Source organism: Triturus cristatus, chromosome 3_2, assembly GCF_964204655.1.
Source record: "Triturus cristatus chromosome 3_2, aTriCri1.1, whole genome shotgun sequence".
Lineage (NCBI taxonomy): Eukaryota > Metazoa > Chordata > Amphibia > Caudata > Salamandridae > Triturus > Triturus cristatus.
Window position 1 is genome coordinate 1,165,632,110 of NC_140584.1, and position 26,864 is coordinate 1,165,658,973.

The window sequence follows — 26,864 nt, forward strand, 5'->3', positions numbered from 1 at the left end:
CTAATTATATAATCCATAAAGAACTATCTGTCCCGTACATTAGTGATATAATAAATGCTGCCGGCATCACCTTTTGGCATGGTGTCTGTTCAAAAGGCGAAACAAAATTTACAAAAGACCTGATTATGAACTGTTTAGCTCTTGATTTTAGTAGAAAGATACCATGGCTGGAGTACATTCTCTACCTTTTAAAACATTGCAAAGTCGCATTAATGGGAAAGACCCCCTCTCTATACAGGATTTTAGTAAAAAGGAAGTGAAGTTGAAATATTTAAAAACAATGGAAAATGAAAGAGAACGGACTGCTAGCCAAAAACATAGCGTCATTTCATATTGTGAACGACCGCTTATGAGGGGCATACAGCCATATTTAATATCGGTGAGAAATGTACAACAGAGATTCTACCTAACAAGGCTAAGGATGGGTACACAACACTATTTAGTTGCTGTTAGAAAAACCCACTCCCACACCGGAAGGGTGGTGGTGGTGTTCTCCCAGACACGCTGTGGTAGCTTGGCTCGAGCGGTAAGGAAGGCACCGTGTTAAGCATACGCAATACCCACACAATAACCATGCGTGCATCCGTTCCAAAAACGACACTACACCTTAAAAATTATGAAAATATCTCTGTGTTTATCTTCTTTTCTCTTAGTTACTGATTAAATAAATAATAATACAATCACAGTACACAAGCTTCTCCTAGAAAGTGCAGGTCAAATAAATAATCACACTTTACAGGTGCAATAAATAGGATCAGGTCAAATAAATACTGTGAGGGAATAAATACTGTACAGGAATAAGTTAGCTCAGGACAATAAATACATTACAGGAATAACTTAGATAAATACAATAAATACAGTACCCTAAATAAATAATATCAACCAACAATGACATTTGTAAAATCAGATCACATTTAAAATACTTTGGGCTGATTTGGCCCAGTCACAGCTTGTGGTTAGGTGGATGGCCTGAGGATGTCTCACCTAGCTTGGGTAAGGCTGAGGCTAAAACTGAGGTAGATCAAGGGTAATCTAGGAATCTGGCTCTCCCAAACTACACAACCCCTCACACAGGTCACTGTATCAGTCTCAGTCCACCCCTGGCACTCCCAGGCTGGTTCTAACACCTCTTTATCCTCTAGGATGGTCTCTCAGAGTTCCACAGGGCCTTAGGCGCCCTCTATTCCACTTACTGCCCTTTTTATGAAGCTCCGACGCCGCTGGAGTCGTGTCGACGCCGTGAGGCGGTTCCGGTTCGATGTCGGCGGCCTCGGCTCGATGGCAGTTCTTGACGACGCCGGAAGGCGGTTCCGGTTCGATGTCGGCGGCCTCGGCTCGATGTCGACCTCCGGTTTGATGACGTCGGGCAGTCTTGGCTCGATGTCGACTTCGGGCGGCTCCGGTTCGATGTCGTCGGCCGGCCTTGGCTCGATGTCGACTTCCGTCGGCTCCGGAGTGCGATCTCCACTCCCGACCTCCGGTGCTCCTCTCCTCGGGTTCCGGCGACTCCGGAGTGCGACCTCCACTCCCGACCTCCGGCACGATTCTCTTCAGGTTCCGGCGACTCCGGAGTGCGATCTCCACTCCCGACCTCCGGCACGCTTCACCTCGGTCTCCGGCGACTCCGGAGGGCGGACTTCACTCCCCCGTCGACGCCGCACACTCGACCTCAGGTGACTTCCTCCTCGACCTCTGGTACTCTCTACGACCTCCGTCGGCGCCCTCTCTCGACCTCTGGCGGCTCCGGGTACGACGTCTGCTTTCCAGTCAGCGCCGCTTCTCCACCTCGGGCTCCAGGTCTCCAGGCTTCTCGACGTCGGACTTCAGGTAGTTACCAGTAACCAGGTCAGGTACTTGCTGTTCTTTGCTTTTAAGGCCTGTTCCTGCTGTCCAGGTCCTTAAGATGGTTTTTCCTGCTTTCTCCCACACAGGGCTCCAGGCTGGGCTCAGTCAGTAGGGACTAGTATCAAGGGTGGGTTTATGGACCCCACTCCAGGCACAAGTTTCCACCCCTGCTGCCTCACTCCTTCCTCCTTCAGGTTTCTGCTCCTCTCTCTTCACCAGTCAGGTGCCAACTGCCAGCTCCAACTGTCAACTCTGACTTTTAGCTTCTCAACATTCTAAACCGCCTCCAACTGTCACAGGGTTCCAGAATGTTGCAGAAGGTTCTAGTAGGTTCCAGTGGGTTCTGATGATGTCACAGGTGGCCTCCATTTTGTGCTCCAGGCCCTCAGACAGAAGTTCCAGGGGTAGATAAAATGGCTCCCTGAATCTGCATCAATACGAAAAAGTCTGGTGGTTCCCAAAAAGGAAAAAATACTAACAGGGTTTGAGGCAAAAGTGGGACAAAATAAATAATGATGAGGAGGGACCACCCAAAGGGCTGACAGGTCTAACACGCGTCCCCCCCAGCTGAAAGTGGGGAGAGCTACCCAACCCCTTGGGAGTTCTCATCACTAAGGCGGAAATACCTTGAGAGACCGTCTGCATTGGCGTGGTCCACTCCAGGCCGATGTTCCACCTGAAAGTCCATTCCCTGTAGGGAAATAGACCACCTCAACAACTTGGGATTCTCTCCCTTCATCTGCATCAGCCAACGAAGGGGTCTGTGGTCGGTCTGAACCAGGAAGTGCGAGCCAAACAGGTATGGCCGCAACTTCTTCAGAGCACATACCACTGCAAAGGCTTCACGCTCTATTGCACTCCACTTCTGTTCCCTGGGAAGTAGTCTCCGGGATAGGAAGACCACGGGTTGATCCAGACCCTCTTCATTGAGTTGCGATAACACTGCCCCAATGCCATGTTCTGATGCATCCGTCTGGACAATGAACTTCTTGGAAAAGTCTGGGGCCCTTAAGACCGGGGCCTCGCACATGGCTTTCTTCAGTCTCACAAAGGCCTGCTGACAAGCCTCCGTCCAGACTACCCGTCGAGGTTGTTTCTTGGACGTGAGCTCCGTGAGGGGGGCTACGATGGTACCGTACCCCTTCACGAAGCGGCGGTAGTATCCCGTGAGGCCCAGAAAAGCTCGGACCTCAGTCTGTGTCTTGGGGGGTTCCCAGGCCATGATGGCCTCGATCTTCGCCTGGAGGGGTTGCACCGCTCCCCTACCCACCAAGTGTCCAAGGTACACTACCGACCCCTGCCCGATCTGGCACTTGCTGGCCTTGATCGTTAATCCAGCTTGTCTCAGGGCCTGGAGAACAGCTTGCAGGTGACGCAAGTGATCCTCCCAGCTGTTACTGAAGACGGCTATGTCATCCAGATAAGCAGCAGAGAAACTCTCCATTCCGGTGAGGATCGGGTTTACCAGGCGCTGAAACGTGGCAGGTGCGTTCTTGAGCCCAAAGGGCATCACACAGAACTGGTAGTGGCCATTGGGCGTGGAGAAGGCTGACCTTTCCCTGCTCCATCAGTCAAAGAGATCTGCCAGTACCCAGAAGTAAGGTCAAAGGTACTTAGATATTGGGCAGCTCCCAGCCGGTCAATCAATTCATCCGCCCTGGGGATCGGATGAGCATCAGTTTTGGTTACTGAATTCAGTCCCCGGTAGTCCACACAGAACCTCAGTTCCGGTTGGGCACCCGGTGGTGCAGCTTTTGGTACTAGTACCACCGGACTGGACCAGGGGCTGCTAGAAGGTTCGATCACTCCTAGCTCCAGCATCTTAGTGACTTCACTGTGAATGCTGGCCTTCACCTTGTCTGACATCCGGTAGATCTTGGACTTCACAGGTGGGCTGTCTCCTGTGTCCACGTCATGGACGCACAGGTGAGTCCTACCCGGGACAAGGGAGAACAACGAAGAGTACCGCCCCAGGACCTGGCGGCAGTCCTCCTGCTGTTCAGGAGTTAGAGATGGGGAGAGAATCACTCCCTCCACCGACCCATCCTTCTCTTGAGACGCAAACAAATCGGGGAGAGGCTCGCTTCCCACGTCCTCTCCTCCGTCAGTCACCATCATCAAGATGACTTCGGGTCTCTCGTGGTGGGGTTTGAGGCGGTTGGCGTGCAGCACCCGTAGGGGCTGACGAGGGGTTTTAAGGTCCACCAAATAGGTAGCCTTACCCTTCTTCTCCAATACCTCAAAGGGTCCTGACCAGCGATCCTGGAGGGCGCTAAGCTCTCCTGGTTCGATCACCCACACCTTCTGGCCAGGCTCCAACTCCACCGGGTGAGCGTTGTGGTCATACCACGCCTTCATTACTGCTTGGCTGGCTTCCAAGTTGTCAGAAGCTTGCTTCCACAACTTAGCCATTTGGCTCCGGAAGGCCAGCATGTAGCTCTCCACATCCTGGGGAAGCTTTCTGGGAGTTCTTTCCCATCCGTCTCTCACCAGGTTGAGAGGTCCACGTACAGGGTGCCCATACAGAAGCTCGAAGGGGCTGAAGCCCACTCCCTTCTGTGGCACTTCCCTGTAAGAAAAGAGTAGACAGGGTAGGAGGATGTCCCATTTCCTCCGCAGGCTTTCAGGCAGACTTCTGATCATGCCTTTCAAGGTTTTGTTAAACCTCTCCACCAGACCATTGGTCTGGGGGTGGTAAGGAGTTGTGAACCGGTAGGTCACTCCACACTCCTTCCACATGGCCCGCATGTACGCTGACATGAAGTTGGTCCCCCTGTCGGACACAACTTCTTTGGGAAAACCCACTCGGGTAAAGATTCCCATCAGGGCCCTAGCCACAACAGGTGCTGTTATGGTCCTCAGAGGTATTGCCTCTGGGTACCGTGTGGCATGATCCACCAGGACCAGGATAAACCTGTGACCAGCTGACGTTGGCGGATCTAACGGGCCCACAATGTCGATGCCCACCCTTTCAAAGGGGGTGCTAACGACAGGAAGTGGTTCCAGGGGAGCTTTCAGCTTCACCCCTGTTTTCCCACTGGCTTGGCAAGACACACATGTCCGGCAGTAGGTATCGGACGACACTTTCATCTGAGGCCAATAAAAGTGTGGGACAAGACGGGCGAAAGTCTTGTCTTGCCCCAGGTGTCCTGCCAATGGGATCTCGTGAGCCAACTCCAGAAGGAAGGCTCGATAACGTTGAGGGACTACCAAGGCTCGTGACGATCCATGTAGGGGTGCCTTGGGTTTACTGTAGAGGAGGCCATCCTCCCAGTAAACACTGTAGTTCCCTTCAATGTTCCCTGCTGCCTGGGCTTTGGCCTGACGCCTCAGCCCCTCAAGGGTAGGGCACTCCCTCTGGCCCTGGCAGAATTCCTCCCTGGACGGGCCTCCCTCCACGTGCCACTCGGCCGGGATGGGTAGGTCCTCCAGTTTGGTAACATCCCCCACCGCAGACTCCTGGTCCACCACCTCCGGTGGCCTATCCGTCCTACGGGGTGTGGACGCCGAGGCAGGCTCCTCCTGTCCTCGGTTCTTCCCTTGACTGGCAGCTGGCTGGGCCTTTGTTCCAGGCTCCAGCCTGAACGAACTCCCTCTCCGGGTAGTCGCGGACCCTGTGCTCACACAGGCCCAGTCAGGTGTACCCAGCATCTCAGTATGAGTCCGGTATTCCACCTCCTTCCAAGCATTGTGCTCCATGTCATTCCCCAGCAGACAATCAACTGGCACGGCAGGGCTTACGGCAACTCGAAGTGAACCTGCAACCCCCTCCCATTCAAAGGGAACCTCGGCCACCGGATAGTGGCCTGTTCTGCCGTCAGCCATCGCGGCTGGGTGGAGTACATCGGGAATTACCTGCTCTGGAGACACCAGTTGGCTACGTACCATAGTCATACTGGCTCCTGTGTCTCTCAGAGCCTCCCCTCTTTGGCCGTTGATGGTGACCCACTGCCCATACTTTACGGTATTTGCGGGCACCTGGATCTTAGGAACCATCTCCCGTTCTCCCAGGGACACTAAAGTGACACCCGCCCACTCCCTTCCCTTAGTTAAGGGCATCTCCTCCCCGAGCACTGCACTAGCTACTCCGGGGGTCTATCCTCCAATGGGAGGGGGTGGTCGTTTCGGGCACTTCGCATCTCCCTTATAGTGTCCAACGCCACCGCACTCGTAGCAATGGACAACCCTTGGCTGCTGACTCTGGCCAGGATTAGGGTTTCTGGGTGGGTTAGCCCTAGGGGTGAATCCTGTTCCCTTTCCTTGGAAATTATTTTGCGGGCCTTTGGAGAACTCCTTTTTCTTTTCCCCTCCCTCTTTCTTCTGGGGGGCGCCCTGTCCGGCCTTTTGAGTATCCCCTCCAGTCCCCCTTGTGGACACCCGGGTACTAGCCCAAATGTCCGCCTCCTCAGCAAGCTTCCGGGGACTGGTCAGCTTGCTATCCACCAGGTGTTGACGCAGTTCAGGGAAACATTTTTCAAGCAGGTGTTCCTTCAGTACTAAGTCAAACAACCCCTCGTAGTTCCGCACTTCACTGCCCTGAATCCAACCCTCTAGTGCCTTCTTTGCATAGTCCAGGAAGTCCACCCAATTCTGTGTGCCCAGTTTGTGACTACCCCGGAACTTCTGTCTGTACTTTTCGGGTGTTAGTCCAAACTTTCTTATGAGCGCCAGTTTCATGGTGGGGTAGTGGGTCTGCTCATCCTCCTCGAGGGCCAATAATGCATCCCTACCAGCTGGAGGCATGTACTTGTACAATCCCCCTCCCCAGTACTTCTCTGGAACCCCATGGGCCCTTAACGAGACCTCATAGGCCGCTAGCCACTTGGCGATATCGTCACCCGCCCCATAGCTAGCTACTATGTCCTTCGGCAAGTAGGGTTTGGGTTCCCTAGTGAACTCTTGGTCTTTGCTGCCACCAGTAGGAACAGTTTGTGCCCCGACTCTTAGGATCTGAAGATCTATCTCTTTCAGCCTTAACTCGTGAGCCATCCTCTGTTCCTCCTTCTCTTTCTCCAGCCTTGCTAAGTCCCATGTGAGCTGTCTTTTCTCCCTCCGGTCTGTTAACTCCACTTCAGATAAGCCACCGCTAGAGACAGTGCTGTCCTTCCTGGAAATGGTTCTGGGCCCCGCTACTAGGTTCCCCACCTCAGGTTGGTACAACCCAGCCCCCTCGCTGTCAGGCTCTCCATCCCTGTCTTCCTCCTCAGCCTTGCTTTCTCGTCGTGCCTCCCCCCAAGCCCTTAAGCTGGTTTGGAGTGCACCCTTCTTTGCTCCTGGGGGACAATACACCCCCTCCCGCTGGCAAAACTCCCTGAGTTGGGCCACAGTGTACGTTTCTAAATTCTCCAGTACAAACTCCATTTTGCCCACTCAGAACAGAAGACAGGTTTTGACAGAAGCAATGCAGGGGGGTACCTTATATAATACCTCCTCCCACCACCAGAGTAAATTTGGAAAAAACAAAAACTCACAATTAGGAAGGCCGCTTTGAGAAAACTCCAGGTGTAGGCCTATGGACTACCCACAGTTATTGTCGAGTATACGTAGGCACAGCTCAATCCGGCTGCTGAACACCAATCATGTTAGAAAAACCCACTCCCACACCGGAAGGGTGGTGGTGGTGTTCTCCCAGACACGCTGTGGTAGCTTGGCTCGAGCGGTAAGGAAGGCACCGTGTTAAGCATACGCAATACCCACACAATAACCATGCGTGCATCCGTTCCAAAAACGACACTACACCTTAAAAATTATGAAAATATCTCTGTGTTTATCTTCTTTTCTCTTAGTTACTGATTAAATAAATAATAATACAATCACAGTACACAAGCTTCTCCTAGAAAGTGCAGGTCAAATAAATAATCACACTTTACAGGTGCAATAAATAGGATCAGGTCAAATAAATACTGTGAGGGAATAAATACTGTACAGGAATAAGTTAGCTCAGGACAATAAATACATTACAGGAATAACTTAGATAAATACAATAAATACAGTACCCTCAATAAATAATATCAACCAACAATGACATTTGTAAAATCAGATCACATTTAAAATACTTTGGGCTGATTTGGCCCAGTCACAGCTTGTGGTTAGGTGGATGGCCTGAGGATGTCTCACCTAGCTTGGGTAAGGCTGAGGCTAAAACTGAGGTAGATCAAGGGTAATCTAGGAATCTGGCTCTCCCAAACTACACAACCCCTCACACAGGTCACTGTATCAGTCTCAGTCCACCCCTGGCACTCCCAGGCTGGTTCTAACACCTCTTTATCCTCTAGGATGGTCTCTCAGAGTTCCACAGGGCCTTAGGCGCCCTCTATTCCACTTACTGCCCTTTTTATGAAGCTCCGACGCCGCTGGAGTCGTGTCGACGCCGTGAGGCGGTTCCGGTTCGATGTCGGCGGCCTCGGCTCGATGGCAGTTCTTGACGACGCCGGTAGGCGGTTCCGGTTCGATGTCGGCGGCCTCGGCTCGATGTCGACCTCCGGTTCGATGACGTCGGGCAGTCTTGGCTCGATGTCGACTTCGGGCGGCTCCGGTTCGATGTCGTCGGCCGGCCTTGGCTCGATGTCGACTTCCGTCGGCTCCGGAGTGCGATCTCCACTCCCGACCTCCGGTGCTCCTCTCCTCGGGTTCCGGCGACTCCGGAGTGCGACCTCCACTCCCGACCTCCGGCACGATTCTCTTCAGGTTCCGGCGACTCCGGAGTGCGATCTCCACTCCCGACCTCCGGCACGCTTCACCTCGGTCTCCGGCGACTCCGGAGGGCGGACTTCACTCCCCCGTCGACGCCGCACACTCGACCTCAGGTGACTTCCTCCTCGACCTCTGGTACTCTCTACGACCTCCGTCGGCGCCCTCTCTCGACCTCTGGCGGCTCCGGGTACGACGTCTGCTTTCCAGTCAGCGCCGCTTCTCCACCTCGGGCTCCAGGTCTCCAGGCTTCTCGACGTCGGACTTCAGGTAGTTACCAGTAACCAGGTCAGGTACTTGCTGTTCTTTGCTTTTAAGGCCTGTTCCTGCTGTCCAGGTCCTTAAGATGGTTTTTCCTGCTTTCTCCCACACAGGGCTCCAGGCTGGGCTCAGTCAGTAGGGACTAGTATCAAGGGTGGGTTTATGGACCCCACTCCAGGCACAAGTTTCCACCCCTGCTGCCTCACTCCTTCCTCCTTCAGGTTTCTGCTCCTCTCTCTTCACCAGTCAGGTGCCAACTGCCAGCTCCAACTGTCAACTCTGACTTTTAGCTTCTCAACATTCTAAACCGCCTCCAACTGTCACAGGGTTCCAGAATGTTGCAGAAGGTTCTAGTAGGTTCCAGTGGGTTCTGATGATGTCACAGGTGGCCTCCATTTTGTGCTCCAGGCCCTCAGACAGAAGTTCCAGGGGTAGATAAAATGGCTCCCTGAATCTGCATCAATACGAAAAAGTCTGGTGGTTCCCAAAAAGGAAAAAATACTAACAGGGTTTGAGGCAAAAGTGGGACAAAATAAATAATGATGAGGAGGGACCACCCAAAGGGCTGACAGGTCTAACAGTTGCTTTCCCCAGAGTGGAAAAATAGTGTCACAAACTGCCAAATTGCCCATGTGATGGAAAATCTGTACAATCTACGATGCACTTTACTCTCTTTTGTAGTTTTTACAAGGATATCCGGAAATCAGTTTTAAAACCCCTCTTTTTATCTAATATGCTTTTTAATTATAAATATGCTTTTAACTTCGTATGTAGTCTAGAAAATTTGAAAATCATAAACTCTATAATTTGTTTCATACAACTTGCAATTAGGAAAAGAAAAGATTATTCACATTTGAATGCACTGATATATGAAAATCTTGAAGACCACTCTTAGTACCGTTTTTAATTGTATACCCTTTATAAAATGTGACATTTTGCACTTTAGGTATTAGTATGCACCTTTATGCACCAGCATTGTTCCCCTCAAGATGAATGCAATGTTCCTTGATTAGTTTATAATGTATTATTGTATCTAGCACCTAAAAAAAAAAAAGAGGTTTAGTAACCTTATGGATTCCAACCATGTATTTTATAAATTCTCTTCCCTGTATTTGTATGAATAAAAGATGGCAATGTAAATATAGGAATATTTTTATAATAGTATGCTTTTATGGTGAGATTTGTTGCACCGAACAAAGCTGATTTTGATTTGAATCAATGACTTTACTTAGAGCTCGCTCTTACGTATGTGTACAATTATGTCAATGGCGTAGCTAGAGCTTTTGCCACCCGGGGCGATCCCGGAGTTTGCTGCCCAGTGACGGTCGGTGCAGGTAAGAGTGGGTGTTAGGGGTGGCGACAGATGACGACGAGCGGGGGGGGGAGTGACAGACAACAACTAGTGAGCGAAAACTTACCTTGCGCTCGCCGCCAACCCCAGAAAAGTGCTGCCTAGGGCGATCCATTCCCCCCCCATAGCTACGCCACTGAATGATGTTCACTCTCTCTGCCATTTTTATTCAAGCCATCTTATTGCTTGATCAATTACTACCCAAATATTATATAATAAATAAAATGATAATTCATTCGTAAAAGATATTGGATTGTCATAATTTTCCTTTATCTTACTTGATGATATTAATTTGTTTTTACATCTATATTTCACTATTTCCTACAATTTCAGTGGTGTCTTACAATTCTGAAACGTGTTCCTGGCCTATTTTATTATTCCCTCCCATTCCTCCCTGTTGTTCAGTCCATCTTTCTATCTTCCAAATGTATACACATATATGGCTTATATCATCGATGAATAATATGAATTTTTAGATATTAAAATCAAATAAGTAGAAGGGCATTTGGAAGTAGAGTAGTTAATGCAATTGGGATTGGAAATGTATTTAGCTTTTGTTGTACCAGCTTTAGCTCCTGAGTATAACATACCTTGGTATTGTCAGTAAGGTAGCATGTGAGAATACAGAGCTCAAAAATAGCGAACCAGAAATTAAGATCATAGAAAAATATCCAGCTACAAAACTTTTTAATCTGCACGCTCCTACTCCTAACATCAAGCACTTCGTCCAGTGTTCTGTGACATGGTTTCAAACAGTAATTGAACCCAGTGCTGCAATATGAAAGAAGTGAGGTGACCTGAATTGGAGAGGCTTCAACAGATCATACATTGGAATACATTGTGATTTGGCTTTCCACCCTCACAAAACTTGCCACATTCAGCCTCACAAAACCTGCCCTGTGTAGGCACCTTGGCTACCTTAGGTCCAGTGCCTTTTAACTTCCACTTTTTGCACATACCAAACTTAATTTCAAATTAGTTGTTTTTGTGTACAATTTAACCTTGAAAGTTTTGGCACCTCTCTTTTATTAACACCATAATAAATGCATTAGTGTTTGCGTACTGTTGAATGTATTATTTATCCCTTGCAAAAGTAGAGTTAAATTAATGTTGTACATTTATGATAAATAACGTAGCAAAGCAAATCAATCTGGTGTTGTTCTTTTCTAATTTTTTGTGTTGTAGATGGAGCCGAGGAGATGGAACCAACCTTCACTGATGATGCTGTCATCCCATTGAGATCAAGCAAGGAGGCTTTTGAGTTTCTGTCTTCTATAAGTCAGTACCTGTGTAATTTTCTCAGCCTGATTTTGTATTGGTAGACTTGGAAAAAAGTAAAGGCTTATTCTTTACATTACATCTTACAAGAAGACGTCATCCGCATCATGAAACAAAATAGGACAGAATAAAACATTCAACAACAGGCTGGTACCAGTACCTGCCTCAGTGGGTTAAAATAAGGAGGAAGGGTGTGCAGAGGATTCATGTCTACTTGAACTGCTCTATTCTGCCTTAGATTACAGAAGATAATTATTGTGAATCCTTTATCCTGTGTCAAATAGCGTCATCTTGCATTAAGTTACAAAGGCAGATTGCTCTGATGAGGTTTCTTTTTACTAAATGACAGAAGTTTGCTTGTACTGATTCACTCTGTACTGCCCTGGGTGGACTACTTACAGTATGGTATCCTGCATTACTTTAAAGAGGATTATACCAATTAGTTATAGGCTCTCCAATGCATCTGAGTGAAGGTCGTGTGTGTATGTGAGAGGATTTGAACATTAGCTGTGTTGCTGTAATAAATCCTACTGCATTTTATCGAACTAAGATACACCATACATTTTTTCTTTTGAATGTATTCTTATGTTTACTATTGAATTGGCATGAGTCGTGGTTCTTTTCTTCCAATTTGCTCCAGTCCTCTTGCTTCTTTATTTTTGTACCTTGCCACTTCTTGTCGATGGCAGGTGTTTTTTTAATCTTCGACCACTTCCTCCACCCCTTGCATTTGGCTCGAGCCACTTTGCTACTCTGTACCCTACTCGTAGTCTGTATCTGCCCATTCCTTCACTTCACGCTATAATGTTGCGACAGCCATGATCGCTTTTTCTGCTCCTACCTCTCCTCATATGTCGGCCGCCATCACTCTATATATATATTCTTTATTGTTTGGTTAAAACCATTACAAATTAAAACTTGTTCTGTTCATCATAAAAAGGACCGCCGAATAGAAACCCACAAGAGCATTGTTGATAGATGTTGGTCAACTTGAAAACATGATCAATTTGTTTAAAAAAAAAAAGAAGAAACCACTAGTTTAAAAATAGAATGCTTAAACCTTCCAGTGCATTGTGGGCAGATAATGTTCACCTGGGAGACCAGGAATAGCTCGGCTAATATTAGCAGTCTAGGGTTCTGTTGTTGATCCAGCAGGCTGGCTGCCGCCCTGCTGAAGTAAAGGAGATTTGGCGGTGCTAATATCTTCCAGTAGTTTTGACGCTTTGGTGACAAATTTGGTAAGCCCAATGTTCAACTTGATGTTTTCAGGGTTTAGGGCTGCTTTTATGGCCTGGCGGCATGTTCGAACTCCTAGTCTGATCCATTCGCCCCACAATAGTAGGTGTCTGTCTGTGAACATAGCGGGGCATGCACAAACTATGTGTTCTATTGCTTTGGAGTGATAGCCACACATCCTGCATTCAATATTATTACCTGAGCGACGCCATTCAGGCAGGTTCTTTAAAAATGGCCAGTCACCCATCCTTCGAGCTAACAACTTTTGTTTCAAGTAAAGTGCAAAAGTGCTTGATAAGTGAGGCAACTCAACACCTGGTTTGGAATTGGAAATTACTGCCCAGGCGTGTTTCCTTTTTGACAGAGTTGCCCTCTCTGAATGAAAAGACCACAATCGGATGCTCTTCTTAATGGCAGCCTTTATCACTGGCTGGGAGGGGTTTGTTGCCCAGAGTTCTTTGACTTGTAGTAGTTTTAGGCTGTGGTCCAGGTGTTGCCAGTACTTCTGGCTAGTCTGGTATTTTGCTATTTCTCGCCAAAGTCAGGCCTCCAGGGAGACCTCCCTTGAATGGCGCAGTCTGTTGCAGAACTTTATAAACGCACCAGCCTCAACGCTGTGGTGATCCAGTAGGCCCAGTTCAAGTCGAACCTGGGCTGGTGAAGCTGATTTTGGCAGACGAAAGGCACGTTTAAAGATTTTGGTTGTTAGTTTGTTTAGTAAAGTACTAGTGTGCCCTTCGTGATCTCGTGCCCATACAACAGAGAGTTGATTATCCTCGCCTTCATCACTTTCAGCAAGGGTGTTAGACTTGGGCCAATTAGCTGTTTTGATAGTTTCGCGGTGGCGGCCTCTAGTGACAGGGCTTTGGTCCTTAGTGTTTCTTTTTGCTTGACGAATGAACATCTGCGGTCTAAAAAGATACCCACATATTTATAGTAAGATGTTGATTCGAGTTTTGTTTTATTAAAGAACCACCCACCAAGTGGCCTCTTTTGCTTCCCGAAAGATATTGTTTTAGTTTTGGACAGGTTCAGTTCTAAGGAATTTCTTATAGTGTAGGGAAGTAGTTTGTCGAGAAGCCTCTGTAGGCCCACTTTGTATGACTTAGCAACACCAAGTCGTAGGCATAGAGCAGTTTGCTGATGCGGGTTCCATCTAGTTGAAGAGGATGGCAGTTGACACTATCTAGTGACAGAGATGGGTCTGATATAAACAAGTTAAAAAGGAGTGGAGCCAGCACACAGCCTTGTTTTACGCCGGATTTAGTTCCGATTTTCCTGGACACGTGGGAGCCTTCACCCAGCTTGATTCTGATCCATGTTTCCGAATGGAGTTGGACGATTGCATGTAAAAGGGTCGGGGTTTGCCCCAGGACTCTAATTTTTGCCACAGTAGGGCCCGGGGTACACGGTCAAAGGCCGCTTTAAAATCAAGAAAACAGCAATGCAACTGGGTTTGTTGAGTTGCCGCTTTCTCCGTCAGGACAGTTAAGGTGAATAAATTATTTGTTGTGCCAGAGTTAGCCACAAATCCGGCCCAGGCCTGCAACTCTTCTAATAAAATGATGTTTGGACTCAACATCTAGGAGTGCTATCATTCGGTAATTATTGGGATCCTTTCTCTTCCTGCCTTTGTAAATTGGGTGAATGATAGCACCTCGCCAGGACACAGTGACAGTGTTGTTTAGCCAGCAGTGGAGAAACAGGGGGGTCAGGTAAGCTTCCACGACGAATTTAAATATGGCCTGGGGAAGACCGTTTGGCCCTGGAGCTCCTTCGGCCCTGGCTTTCCTTCTGAAACATGAAATCCTGTTCTTTAACTCATCCGATGTCCCTATGGACTCCGACGGTAAGTCATTGTAGTTGGCCAGGCCAGTGGCGTAGCTAGGGGGGGGCGGTGGGGGCGGTCCGCCCCAGGCGGCACTATTTTGTGGGCGGCGGCCAGTTTTGGCTATTTCCTTAAAAAAAAAATTGTACTTTTGCACGAGTTCCGAAATCTGCTCATGTGGCAGAGATTTATAGAGACGAGGCTGCGGTAAACCCATTTCTCACCTAACGGTGCATGACAAATTGCGTCGTTCCCTCCCTCCGCTCTACGTCTGCCTGGAGAAGCGTGCGTGTTTGACGCTGCGCAGCGGGGCTGCGTCGCCCTGTGGAGGAAAGGATGATATTCAGTCGAAGAAATACTGCCCTCAGCATGCCGGGTGGCGATGTAAATCCGTTCTGCTATTCATCGCATGTAATCATGCATTTGTTCTGGGAATGAGACCTTACACCCGCTATCACCTGTTCTAACAGTACGTTAATGTGAGAGACTCACTTTGTTTTCTTCTAACGCTGGTTCCCGCCATAGCGCCATTTGCCTCTCAGCTTTAATTTTTTTCCCCCGCATATTTATATAGCGTGAACTCGACTCGAAGGTATTGGAGCGCTTTACATAGCACCCTATTTACATTACACATTCAGGCACGCACGGGGAGATTAAGTGATTTGCCCAGAATCACAGGATGTGGACGCGACCTCGAGGCTTGAACCCTGGATCCTGCATCAGAGGCGGCAGCGCAGCCCACGGACAGTGCAGGTGTTTAATCGAGCACTGCATGTCGCGCTGTACACCATGCATCATCGCAGAGGATGTGTGATGGGGAAAGAAGCAAGGTAAACTCGTGAACAGGATTTCTACCTAATCACTAAATTGACAAGAGTACTTGGCCAAATAATGAAACGTAGACAACATTGAGAGAGGTAGAATCAATGCATTATTTAACTCGTTTTTGTTGATTTGGTAGAATATAATTAATTCATTTATGCATACGTTTTGTAAAGTGCAGATGCACCCACAACATGCTTCAAAGTGCTCGTCGAGACTGCGGAGTTAAAATAGGAGAAACATTAGAAAGAGAACTTTGGCTAATTGAAGTGTCAGGGTTTTTTGGAATAGGTGGGTTGTCCGATGTTTGCACAATATCCCGAAGCTAACCCCACACGTAGGAGCTTGGACAATAGGTTCTCAAGGTGGTTATACAAAATGGGGGACTTTCTAACAGCTGTTTGCATCAGTGACAAAGGTCGTTGGCAAGACAATGTTAGGCCTCTGGTTGGATTGTATGGGAGGCATAGTGTAGAAAGGTTGTCAGGCTAATTCTTATGTTATTTCCTATGAACCAGACAGAGAGTTTTTAATCCAGTCCTTCATTCGATTGGCAACCAGTGAAGTGGTATCAATGCAGGCAACACTTTGATCCTACAAGCGAGACATGCTTTCAAAAGCAGCCAGACAGCAAAGTTTTCAGGTCTTTGAGATTTTCTCGCCGTATGTCAAGACAGACCGCCAAATGGTGCAGAGCTCCAGGACACTCCTGAAGTAACAGTGCGCTTTACAAATGCCCGTTCATTCATAAATCATTAATTTAATGAATGCTTTAAAAGGCCATCATGAGGACAATACTGATGACTAAACAGTTTCCATGCAGGCAAGAGAGGTGAAAGAACCCACTCTAGGTCATATTGTTGACCTGTGTGGTGAAGGAGAAATCTGTCACACATGACTCCACGATTTCAGACCAAACTTGTAGAAATTAGCAGAACACCAAAAGCGGGGTATACGTTGCTTATCCTGTTCCAGTGGCGTAGCTAGGGGGGGCAGTGGGGGCAGTCCGTCCCTGTCGGCTCTATTTTGGGGGCGGCAGCCAGTGTTCCCAGTTTGGGCTATTTCCTGCACAAATGGGTGACATTTTTCCCATTTGTGCGGGAAAAACCCATACTTGGCGGGTGGCTTTATTTTGGGCAGATATTTGTCCCATTGTGTGCAAATTTAAGGTTGGGCCGGCGCAGACAATCATTACTAAGTGGCACACTGGCAGCGGGGATTGGCTGGCTGAATGAGGTGAAAGCACGCTGCATAGCTTATGCAGTAAGTTTGACAGGGCCGTCAATCATTGGTAGTGTGACGGCCCTGCTTCATCCTGCTGTCCCGCCCCCGGAGTGACTACTGGTCCAATGTGGTCACAAGGGGCAGGCTCGGTAGTAAATTTTTGCTTTTTTGATTAGCCCGGCTGTGGTCTGGGCAGGGCCTCGAGGGACTTTCACTTCTTGCCACGCGCGGGAGGATCGATTCAACTGTGCAAGACTGGAAGTGGAAATTAAGCGAATGCTATAGTGGATATGGGGGCCCCCTGGAATTGCTGCCGCCCACCGTAGTTTGGCTGTTCTCCGTGACCTCAACATACATGCTGCTTCCTGCTGCCCTAACGTTTGAATGGAGGTGTCTGGTGATGCTGAGAGCAGAGCTGCTGAGTGTCTTTAAAAAGTGCATACACTGCAGATCTCTAAAATTAAGACAGTGGTGCCACCACTCAGAGCATCTCGCCATAGACTTAATCGTGATGTCCAGGACCACAGCAACTGTCTGTAGTCAGTGTGGCTCATGGGCACTTAAGGCAGCAGGCTGCTGCAGCACAGAGTTGTAAGATTCTGAGGTGCGCAGGTAAGCCAAATAACTTGCTGCTATTGATGCTCCTGCTGACAGGGCCAAGTTTTATCTACTGGCAGTTTTGTTTCACCAGCCACACTGAAGTTAAGTTTCCTTGTGTGTCCAGATGTTTTCAGGAAATGGTAAAAATGTCATAACACAAGTAAAAATTGTTCCTGCTGAAGGAAGATCAGCATATTGTCTACTTGCAGATATCACTGTTCATGAATCTCACTGATCATGAAGTAGCGCATAGGGTTAATGTGCCTGCTGCAAAGAACGTGTACCATGCAGTTCACTAAACTGCATTTTATGTGTCTATCTGAGTGAGTTCCTGCATTTAGTCACAGAGCTCCTTGGGTTACTTGCAGTTCATAAGTTACAATCCTAATAGCACAATTACATATGAACTCCCATCAAGGAGCTGCATTCAAACTGCATAGTATGTTAAAACGTTATTTTTACCTCCAGTCTTTAATTATCCTAATGTTGTTAAAGGTTTTTTTTGGGGTGGAAATACATTCTTTTTATAGTACAGCCAACCACTAAGGTATTTTTTAAATCCTGAGCCTGTACTTCCCCGGATCAAACACTTTAAAAATATACTGCCTACTTGTATGGATGGCATGAGATTCCTACAACTTGTAATCCTCACTGTCATAGGGATCATTTTCCGTAGACTGATTTACACACATACAATTCGTTGTCTCTGCATAATGTATGTATGATGTAAAGTGCTCTGACACCCTACACTGGTATGAGGAGCTCATTAAAAACAATGGAACACATGAAAGAGAGAGGTTAGTACCCTTCTATTTCAGACGCTTTGCAGTAGTTTCAAGACCTTAGTTTCTCGTTGCTCATATGGGTGTAACTTCTGATATTTATCTTTCTCTGTGGACTGCATTACTTTATTTTACTCGCAAGACAGTTCCACTCCTAAGTGTCACACATTTGGCCATTGAATGTCACTCATAGTCACACTGAAACTATGAAAACGCCACACATAAGCAATCTCAAACCTTGGCAGCTATGCCCTATATAATATGTATTACTGAACTTCAAGGCCAAGAAACATTTGAGAGGATTGTACCTCCTGCTAAAGACCTTTCAGAAACAACCCTATGTCACAGCTGCATAATAGCCCATGCTTCACAACAGTTCCATGATGTACATGTTTGGATTTGTGTGACTGGGTGAATTGGAGCCAGTGGATGGATGTGGCTGCCACGCAGTGGCACAATTGCTGGGCTAGGGGAGCAGTTGAGACTCGGACCGATGTGTGGGAAGGGGACACATTGCATTGGGTGTGTTGAATGCTGTGGTGAGCAGGATTTGAGGGTGGCTGCGCCGACCTGTGGAATTGTTCTGTGCTGGTGGTGGAGTGGGACACAGGCCGTTCGGCACATGGGTCGGGCGGTGAGAGATGGGCCCAGACTGTGGCGGGGTGTGGGAGTCCCTGGCACGGATCTCGATTGACTTGGGCCTATAACGTGGATTCATTGGAGTGAGCTGACTGGCGGACTCCGGCTGCCGCGGTGAGCATGTGGGTGATGGCATGGTGGATGGGCGGACCTTGGGAGAGCCAGTGGGACGCTCGTGCAGATAACAGTCAGGCAGACAGACGGATATGGTTGGAGGTATTTGGAAGAATCACACCGGTATGGTTGGGCGAGTGGCCCCGGGGTGCTGCGCGTGGCCCTCTGCGGCTGCGAGTTTAGATGGTTGGCATTTGCTTGCACTGGTTGGTGGACCGGTGTGGAGCTGGCATTCCGGTGATACATGTGAGAAATATTTGTGCCCGAGGTTTGACAGTGGGGTGAGATTCGAAATTAGAGTCGAGATTTGGCCTCGCACGATCACGGGGCTGCGGATGCCATGGGCGGCAGTCTGTGGGATGGCCCCGGGCGCCACGTACTCTAGCTACGCCCCTGGGCCAGGCCCTTGATTGTTGGCACTTCTGGCACTTTAGTGGATGAGTAACTGAGGTCTGGTCATCTTGGGCTCCTGGGTTCTAAACGTAGAAATTTGGCTGAGCTGTGGGCCTCGGAATGGTCATCCTTTGTGTTATGGTCTTTAAAATGGGTTGATAAGAATTGGCTCCATTCGTCTGCGCTGATGTTTGCATTACCGTCACCACTTCTGCCTCGTAGACCCTGATTAACAAGAGAGCAGAATTGCTTTGAGTTGGGATTCTTGCTTTTGTGGATGAGCTTCAGCCAAAATTGATCCGAAGCCGCTTATTTTTCCCTATGTAATGCGATCTTGAAGGCTACCTGGGCTTGCTTGTAGGTGATAAATTTGGATTTGTCGCCTGGGCTCTGCCTCGTTTGGCATAGTGCTCGATTTCTTTGGACTTTTAATTGCTTAGTAGCAGGAGAGATGCAAAATTGAAATGCTTGTTGCCTTATGCTCCGCTTTGGTGGCGAGTCTTCAAATAGTTGATTTATGAAGCTAGCCCAGCTGCTAATGACCGAAGTATCTGCCTCCTGTGATAGGTGTAATAGAGCTCTACATTTTTCCATCATGGGGAGAGCCGTCGCATCTGTCCATTTTATTTGCTTTAGATTTTCTATTTGACAATCTGAGTGGGTGTGAGCGATTTCCTGGTGACATGGGGTAGTGGCTGATAGTGTTATAATTTGTGGCCGATGGTCGCTCTCGGCTTGTGATGCGATGTGGTAGATCTCGATCAGAGGAACTACCTCTCTGCTCCCTAAAGTGAAGTCCAAAAATGAGTGTGTTCGACTGTCTGAACGGGTCCATGCAAGGGGAATGTCTGTATGAAGACGCCCACTCAACACGGTGAATCCTACACTACTCAACTGTATAACCGCGTACTCCCCCAGTTTCGATGGTCTGTTTCCAGTAGGAGTCGACTGTGGAGCAAAATGTGCGGGAACCAGTGGGGGATCGATCTCTATGTCCCCTAAAGAGTTGCAATGGAGATTGGTGTTGAAGTCTCCTGATATTATAGTTGGTATGTTGCCGTACTTGCTTAGTAGATTGCAGACGATGTTGGTTAAATTGGCCATTTTGTTTTTTTTATCAACGGTATATGGGGAGATGTAAACATTAAGGAGAAGCAGCTGCCAATCAATGGGTGAACTTCCTAACACTATGCCAGAGAGCCAGTTTTCATCAAATTTTATCTGTGTAATGCGTTGGGATAATTTAGTTGATACATAAATCGAAAGGCCGCCACTCGGCCTACCAAACTTAGACTGTCTTGAGGCGAATGACGCAAATTCCAGGTAGCCTTCTATGGGGATGCTCTCTACTGCCCAGGTTTCCTGTAAGAGGATGATATCATAATCCTTTAAGAAACCAAGGGTGGCGGCAGATTGATTTTTCAGCCCAAACCCGTTAATGTTCCAGGAGCATATTGTTAGGTTGTGGTGAGTTATGTTTCAATCGTTCCGTGTTCTTAATAGAGCCCCTGGCAACCATGACCAATCCACCCTCACGGGGATGTGCTGGTTGGATATGCGCTGTTACTGTTGGCGAATGACTTCTTGTTGACTTTAGAACTGAAAAAGGAGCCGAGGTTGTACTAAGGGAATGAGCCTGGTTGTTTTCTATTATTGATGGATAGCGAGAGACACTTGGTGTTGTGATATTTTTATGCCCCAGTTTTTAAATTGTTCGTTTTTGACTGAACCAATTCTTGAATTGCTGGAGATGCTAATGTGAGTTGGGTTGCTTCACCCTTATTTAATCCTGTGGTTGGTAAAAATTAAATCGCAATAATGTCTTTCGATTGCAGGGTACTTAAGTCCAGCAATGATTTGATTAGCCTGAGGATGTTCCCTCGATTGAGGATATCATGACGTATTCTTGGGTCAGCAGTAGTTTAGTATCTGAGCTGTTGATTGCATGCGTGAAAACCTCGTCGGTCGTTGCCTTAGTTTGTTTTGGGTTTTCTTCAGTTGGCAAAATTGTTGTGACTATGGCAGGCGGTTGAAGGAACGGTTCTCGGTAATGGGTGATAGGAAGTAAAACAGAGGGTCTATTACTCGCGGCCACCAACTGGTGACGATTTAATACATTTGAGGAATTCAAGTGCGCTTGCTCTTTGGCTGTGCACAGTGGACCCAGAATGTTGTCCTCCACTGTGGATAGTGGCGTCTGATGGTGTACGGACCCTTGTTGCTCAGTGTTGGGTGCTGGCGCCTCTGCTGGGGATTGATTAAATTCCAAAATAAGAGAGAGGGGTTCTACTCAACCAAAGGGACAGTACACCAAAATTAGACACTTCTGTCAAAAGCGAAAATCCCTTTGGGCTCTTTTTAATGCATACAGAACTACCTTACTAACATCCACTTGCGGCCCAATCGCCAGCACCGAATAGAGACCAAAAACATGATATAAATTCAAACATATATTTTTATTGTGAGGATCCTTATAAATTCAACATGTATAAAAAAGATTAAAAAGCATATATTTCATCAATACACATATATTAAAAACATTTCATGCACAAACAAATGAGAGAATTTCATCAGGCTATAACTCATCATTAACCTGATGAGTTTGATAAGCCCTCCAAGTCCATAGAGAATAATACTATTAGCCCTGGTTCGATGTTAAATAGCGTTCCCTTTCTCCTACCTAGACCAGGTGTTGCTTGGGTGCTTTCTTAACCAAAGCGACGCATTTCGGTGGTATCAGTTGGTTCACCACCTTCTTCAGGCTTAAAACTACTATTCAGTGTCTCCTAAAACATTAATCTAAAAAACATTAATATAATTGTTTTTTACAAAATTCATTTATGATGTTCAATACTATTCATATTACAATTCATATTTCATTTAATCATTATATAAACATTAAACAATCCAAACATATTTAAAACATAATACAGTTAATTTATATTACAGTCCCGGTTCCATTAATGGTGCCATCCACAGTAATTCACACTTACTATTAAACAAACCAGTTCATACCACCCTCCTCATCACACACACTATTGATTATGATAACATCAAAGGTGTTACCCACCAGATAATTGGTATATAGAGGGAGATATGTCTCCTCCCCAATGGCGGCTTCTTTCTCAGTATGGCGGCAATAATAATGCTCAAGACTAGGGGCATGCACGTCATCCCTAAAAGATAGAATAAATAGTTGTGAAGAACAGGGTTCATTAATGTCCAATCTCTGCCCTCAAGGTTCTCCTATTACTTCATAAAAGTGCCCCAGATTCAGACACTACTTTATTAGCCTCTTTCTTGCGATGATTCTATAAGCACAGGCAAGAAAAATGCGAAAACCAGGGAACACAACCTCACTGATTGCGCTGCAAATAAAAAAAACGGATATTCAATCATTTTATATCATCCTATGTTTGCATGCTTATTTGAAAACAATGAAAAACAGTGAAAGCCTTCTACCTTGGTTATAATTCCGATGTGTTTTTGACCACTGGAGCTATGGCGCTCAAAACGATAAAAAGTCCTAATACATGTGGGCTTTGCATAAGCCGGCACCTCGTCAAATCGTGCTTTCAAAATTCCAGGTTGACCTGCCTGTATATCGAAAAGGGCACATTAATAATAATGACTCTCTCTCAAACAATCGCTCTGGGATCTACATGTATCCCCCTGCTTGACCAGATCTAGTGAATCTATGGCTACACCTAATATTCTGTATTCGGGGTGTTATATAGACGTTAATATTCATGTAGAATTACACCACACCAATTCTATAACTAACCCATCCAAGACCTGTAATTTAAGCGGACCGAGGACCATCCTCATGTAAATGATTATATGAACGCCCCCAAGTTTACCACCTAGTTGCCAGTATAATATAGCTAATACCCTCCAGGATCATCCTAAGAGTTTACGCTTGCAGAGAATATAAACAGCTTGACATGTACACCAAAAGCCAAGGCCTTCCAAGGAACTCTTTGCACCCCCCTGTAGCATCGTGCTACAAATAATGACAGACGCCCTTTACGATTTCTCAGGAGCTTTATTTTCTACTCCTTATCTCTACCTCGTCCCTATTCTAACTGCCCACTTCTCTCCTCGCTCCTCCTCTTCCCCTCACCCCAAGGCTCCGCCCCCGCCAGCTACTAGAATGCTCACAACCTTACATCTCCCCCTTTGTTACTAAAGCTTGTGACAGTGCTCACATCTCTTCGATCAACCGTCTCGGTTTTTGAATATCTCTTCTTGGCCGGAGGGACAGGCCTTCAGACACAGTTCCATTGCCGCCCTCAGCGTCCCGTTCCTGACCTATAGGTGTTCGACCATGCCCTTCACAGTGTCCAGTCACAGACGTTGTAGGCCCCAGCGTGAGTGTCTCTTTCATGGTGAGACCGCATCTTTGAAGGTGGGGGGCATTGCGAGTGGTGCGCCTGTTTTCCGACTCAGCCGTCAGCGCGGTACTCGTTCGTCTAGTGACTGTGAGGGGCGTTGCCCGGAACCAACAGTCCGTTTCCTTACTTGGTTCTTGTTTGACCACGACGCAATCCCCTTCCCGAGGCGAGAGAGATCTGGCTCGTCTCTTGTGGTCCGTAGAATTTCTCATGCTCTCCTTGTCAGCGCGATCAGCGTTAGTTACTATTTCTTGGTGAAGATGACCTGATGACACCGGTCTTGATGCCCCCTCCCAAGTGGGTATCCGCGTCCAGATGGGGCGCCCTAACATGAGTGTCGCTGGACATTTGCCTGTCGTGGCATTGGGTGTTGTTCGATATGCTCGAAGCACTTCGTTGAGAGCCATTTGCAAATCTCGTCTATCACAGGTAGCCTGCTGGAGAGTCTCTTTGAGTATGGCCATAAACCTCTCACCAGTGCCATTGGCTTGTGACCACACAGGTGTTATCCGCCGAAGCCGGACACCCACGGATTTCGCAAAGTCGCTGAATTTCCGTCCAGTGAACGATGGGCTATTGTCTGTTTTCAGTTCCTTGGGCACACCCCAGGCTGCAAAGACTTCATCTAGAACCGCAATGGTGGCGGCAGCACTGGTGGACGGCACAAACTGGGCAATGGGAAACCGGGAGTACTCGTCCATTATTACGAGAACATATTTGCCTGATTGCATTGGGCCATAAAAGTCCAGGGCTAGTTCGTGCCATACTCCAGGCGGCGGCGGTGTCATCTGACTCGGGGCCGGAAGATCACCGTGCCCTACTATTGGACACTGTGGATACTCTTTCAGGGTGGCATGAGGGGTGGTCTCCAGGGGGCCCGCAGGCGGTCGCGCTTGATCCTCCCCAAGGTGGACATCTTCCTCCACAACGGACAGTCCAAGTGAGTGTGGTGCCCTGGGGTGTCGCGACTTGTGGTCAGCCACGTTGACTGATTTGCCTGGCTTGTACACGATGTCATTGTCATTGCTGACGCGATAGAGAACTTCCACCAGACGCAGCCGCTCGGCCGTCGGCAGGCTAAGGAGACAGTCAGCCTCCGGCCCTTCTATGACGTGGATCACAGCGGGAACTGACATTGTGTTGTGTCTCAGCGTAGTTGAAAACTTCCCGAGGCAAGGGAGGGGCTTCCTGGACATCCAGGTGTAGACCCGAACAAATGCAGGACTCAGGCGCGGGAGGGGTTTCATTTTTTTTGTACTCCGTCACCGGAATGTAATTTAGTGACGCTCCGCTGTCCATCACAAATTTTGTGGCATGTCCACCGACGCTGATGTCCAGTCGGGAATATTTCTTAAGTTGGTCCGGGTCGGCAACCATGCTCGCGTATTCAATTGAATATTCTTGTTCGTCTGATGTCGATCTAGAGTCCCGAGAGGGTGATCTCCTCGACCATCGCGATGTCCGCGACTCCCTGCTGGAGTGCGATGATCTTGATGACGACTTTGGGCGACCATGCACCGCTCGCGCATGTTGCCGGCAAGTGTCACTCCGCGACGTCACGGGCGGTTTCTTTCCTTTCTCGCGGCGATACTCTCCGCACATGGCTTCAAAGTGACTGCTCCGACCACACTTGCGGCACTGCTGGCCCATAGCCGGGCACACTCTGGAGTGTGGGAAGTCGTACCCGCATCTGTAACATTTTTGTGCTGTCGCCTTCTTCACATAATCATGTCGTCTGTTGTTTCTCCCCGAGTCCGGTCGACGGTGCCCAGAATGGCGCCGGCGCGATGATGGCCGATCGTGTCGCCCGCGCTCCCTGGACCCTCGGCGAGGGCGACCGGTTCGCACCTGACATATCTGCTCTCGGCGTTCCGTACGCCCTGCTTCCATGGTCTTGGCCTGCTCCTCGGTCTGGTCATGCACTCTCGTCAGTTCCTCTATTTCGTCTAGGGTGTGACTTTTCTTTAACAATTTTCTTCGGAGGGTCTCAGATTGACAGCCGTCAATGACACGCAGCCGTATGGCATCCTCCGTAGAGAATGCTTCAAAGTTGCAGTGGCGTGCCAACCGTCGTAGTCGGGTTATGTATGTGTTCATCGCTTCATCCTTTACTTGGTGCGCCCGCTGGAACACATACCTCTCGTAGTCTACATTTTTTTTGTGTAAAAATTTCTTATCCAGGGCTTCCCGTACCTTGGCGTACGTCCCTGCATCCGCAGCTGGGATTTCCTTAATTATCTTGCTAATGTCCTTTCCCACGAGGTTTCGAAGCGCAATCAGTTGGTCCTCATCGCCGAGGACCTTGGAACCTTTGATGTAGTCCTCAAAGTCCTCGATCCACTCCTCCCAACGAGGGCCCATGCTGCTACCGACTACAAGCGTCAGGGGCTCCGGAGGGCGCAGATGTGACAGCCCTATGACGATGGGTTTGGCCTCCTGTCGGGTCGGTGATCCTTGATTCGACATTGTGAATCCCGTGCGCTCGGGTCAGTTCACTTCAGTCGGCTTGCGTGCTCGCACCTGCGTTTGTAGCACACTTGTCTCGGGTTTGCTCGTGCTTGTTTGTTTCTTTGTCTTGGCTTTGCTTGTGCTTGTTTGTTTCTTCGTCTTGGCTTTGCTCGTGCTTGTTTGTTCCTTTATCTTGGCTTTGCTCGTGCTTGTTTGTTCCTTTATCTTGGCTTTGCTCGTGCTTGTTTGTTTCTTTATCTTGGCTTTGCTCGTGCTTGTTTGTTCCTTTGGCTTGGCTTTGCTCGTGCTTGTTTGTTCCTTTATCTTGGCTTTGCTTGTGCTTGTTGATGACTTATCCTGGGTATGCTTATGCTTGTTTGTTCTCCCTCAGTGAATCCTAGGCGCCTGACTTCAAGATGGCCGCCAATTCACTTTAATGGGGGGTGTCCCAGGAGGATTGCCTGACTTCAAGATGGCCGCCGTCCCTGCACACACGCGCGAGGCTCTCTCCCGGCTCATTCAGTCTACTACAAGTTGGACTCACCGGCGGGCATCTTCAGGGGTGGCACCCTCCAGTCCCTGCTCATTCACGGCGGCGACAGCTACCAGGTGAGGTCGGGGTGGGCTCCCGCCTTGTTCTGCAGCTTCCCGCTCTTCTTGCGCGCCGACCCTGCCAAAGCTCACGCATCGGGCGTGAGATTAGCCGGCAGCGAGGGATTTTCGGTCTTCGTTTTTCTTTTATTTTTTTTGTGCGCTCAACAGCGCTTACAGGCAGGCTTTTGGAGACAGCGTCTCCAGCGTCAGGCACCTTCTCCTTCACTCTGGGGACACGAGGCGGGGTCGGGGTAGGCTCCCGACTTCCGTAGTCACTGGTGGCATCCAGAGGTGCTCAATCGCCTCAGGCAGGTCCGGTTCTTCACCACGCTCCAGGGCTCTGTAACTGGTGTGGGCTTGCTCAT

At 48.3% G+C, this 26,864-nt stretch overlaps 1 protein-coding gene across 3 annotated transcripts in view; it reads left to right on the forward strand.

Annotated features, from left to right (window-relative positions):
• CATIP (ciliogenesis associated TTC17 interacting protein) overlaps positions 1–26,864 on the forward strand; it is a 286,772-nt gene that overhangs the window by 163,590 nt on the left and 96,318 nt on the right. For all 3 annotated transcript variants that reach the window (XM_085646977.1, XM_085646978.1, XM_085646979.1), the window contains one exon: positions 11,333–11,425. In XM_085646977.1, coding sequence (XP_085503103.1) covers positions 11,333–11,425 — 93 coding nt within the window. The remainder of the gene's footprint in view (positions 1–11,332; positions 11,426–26,864) is intronic.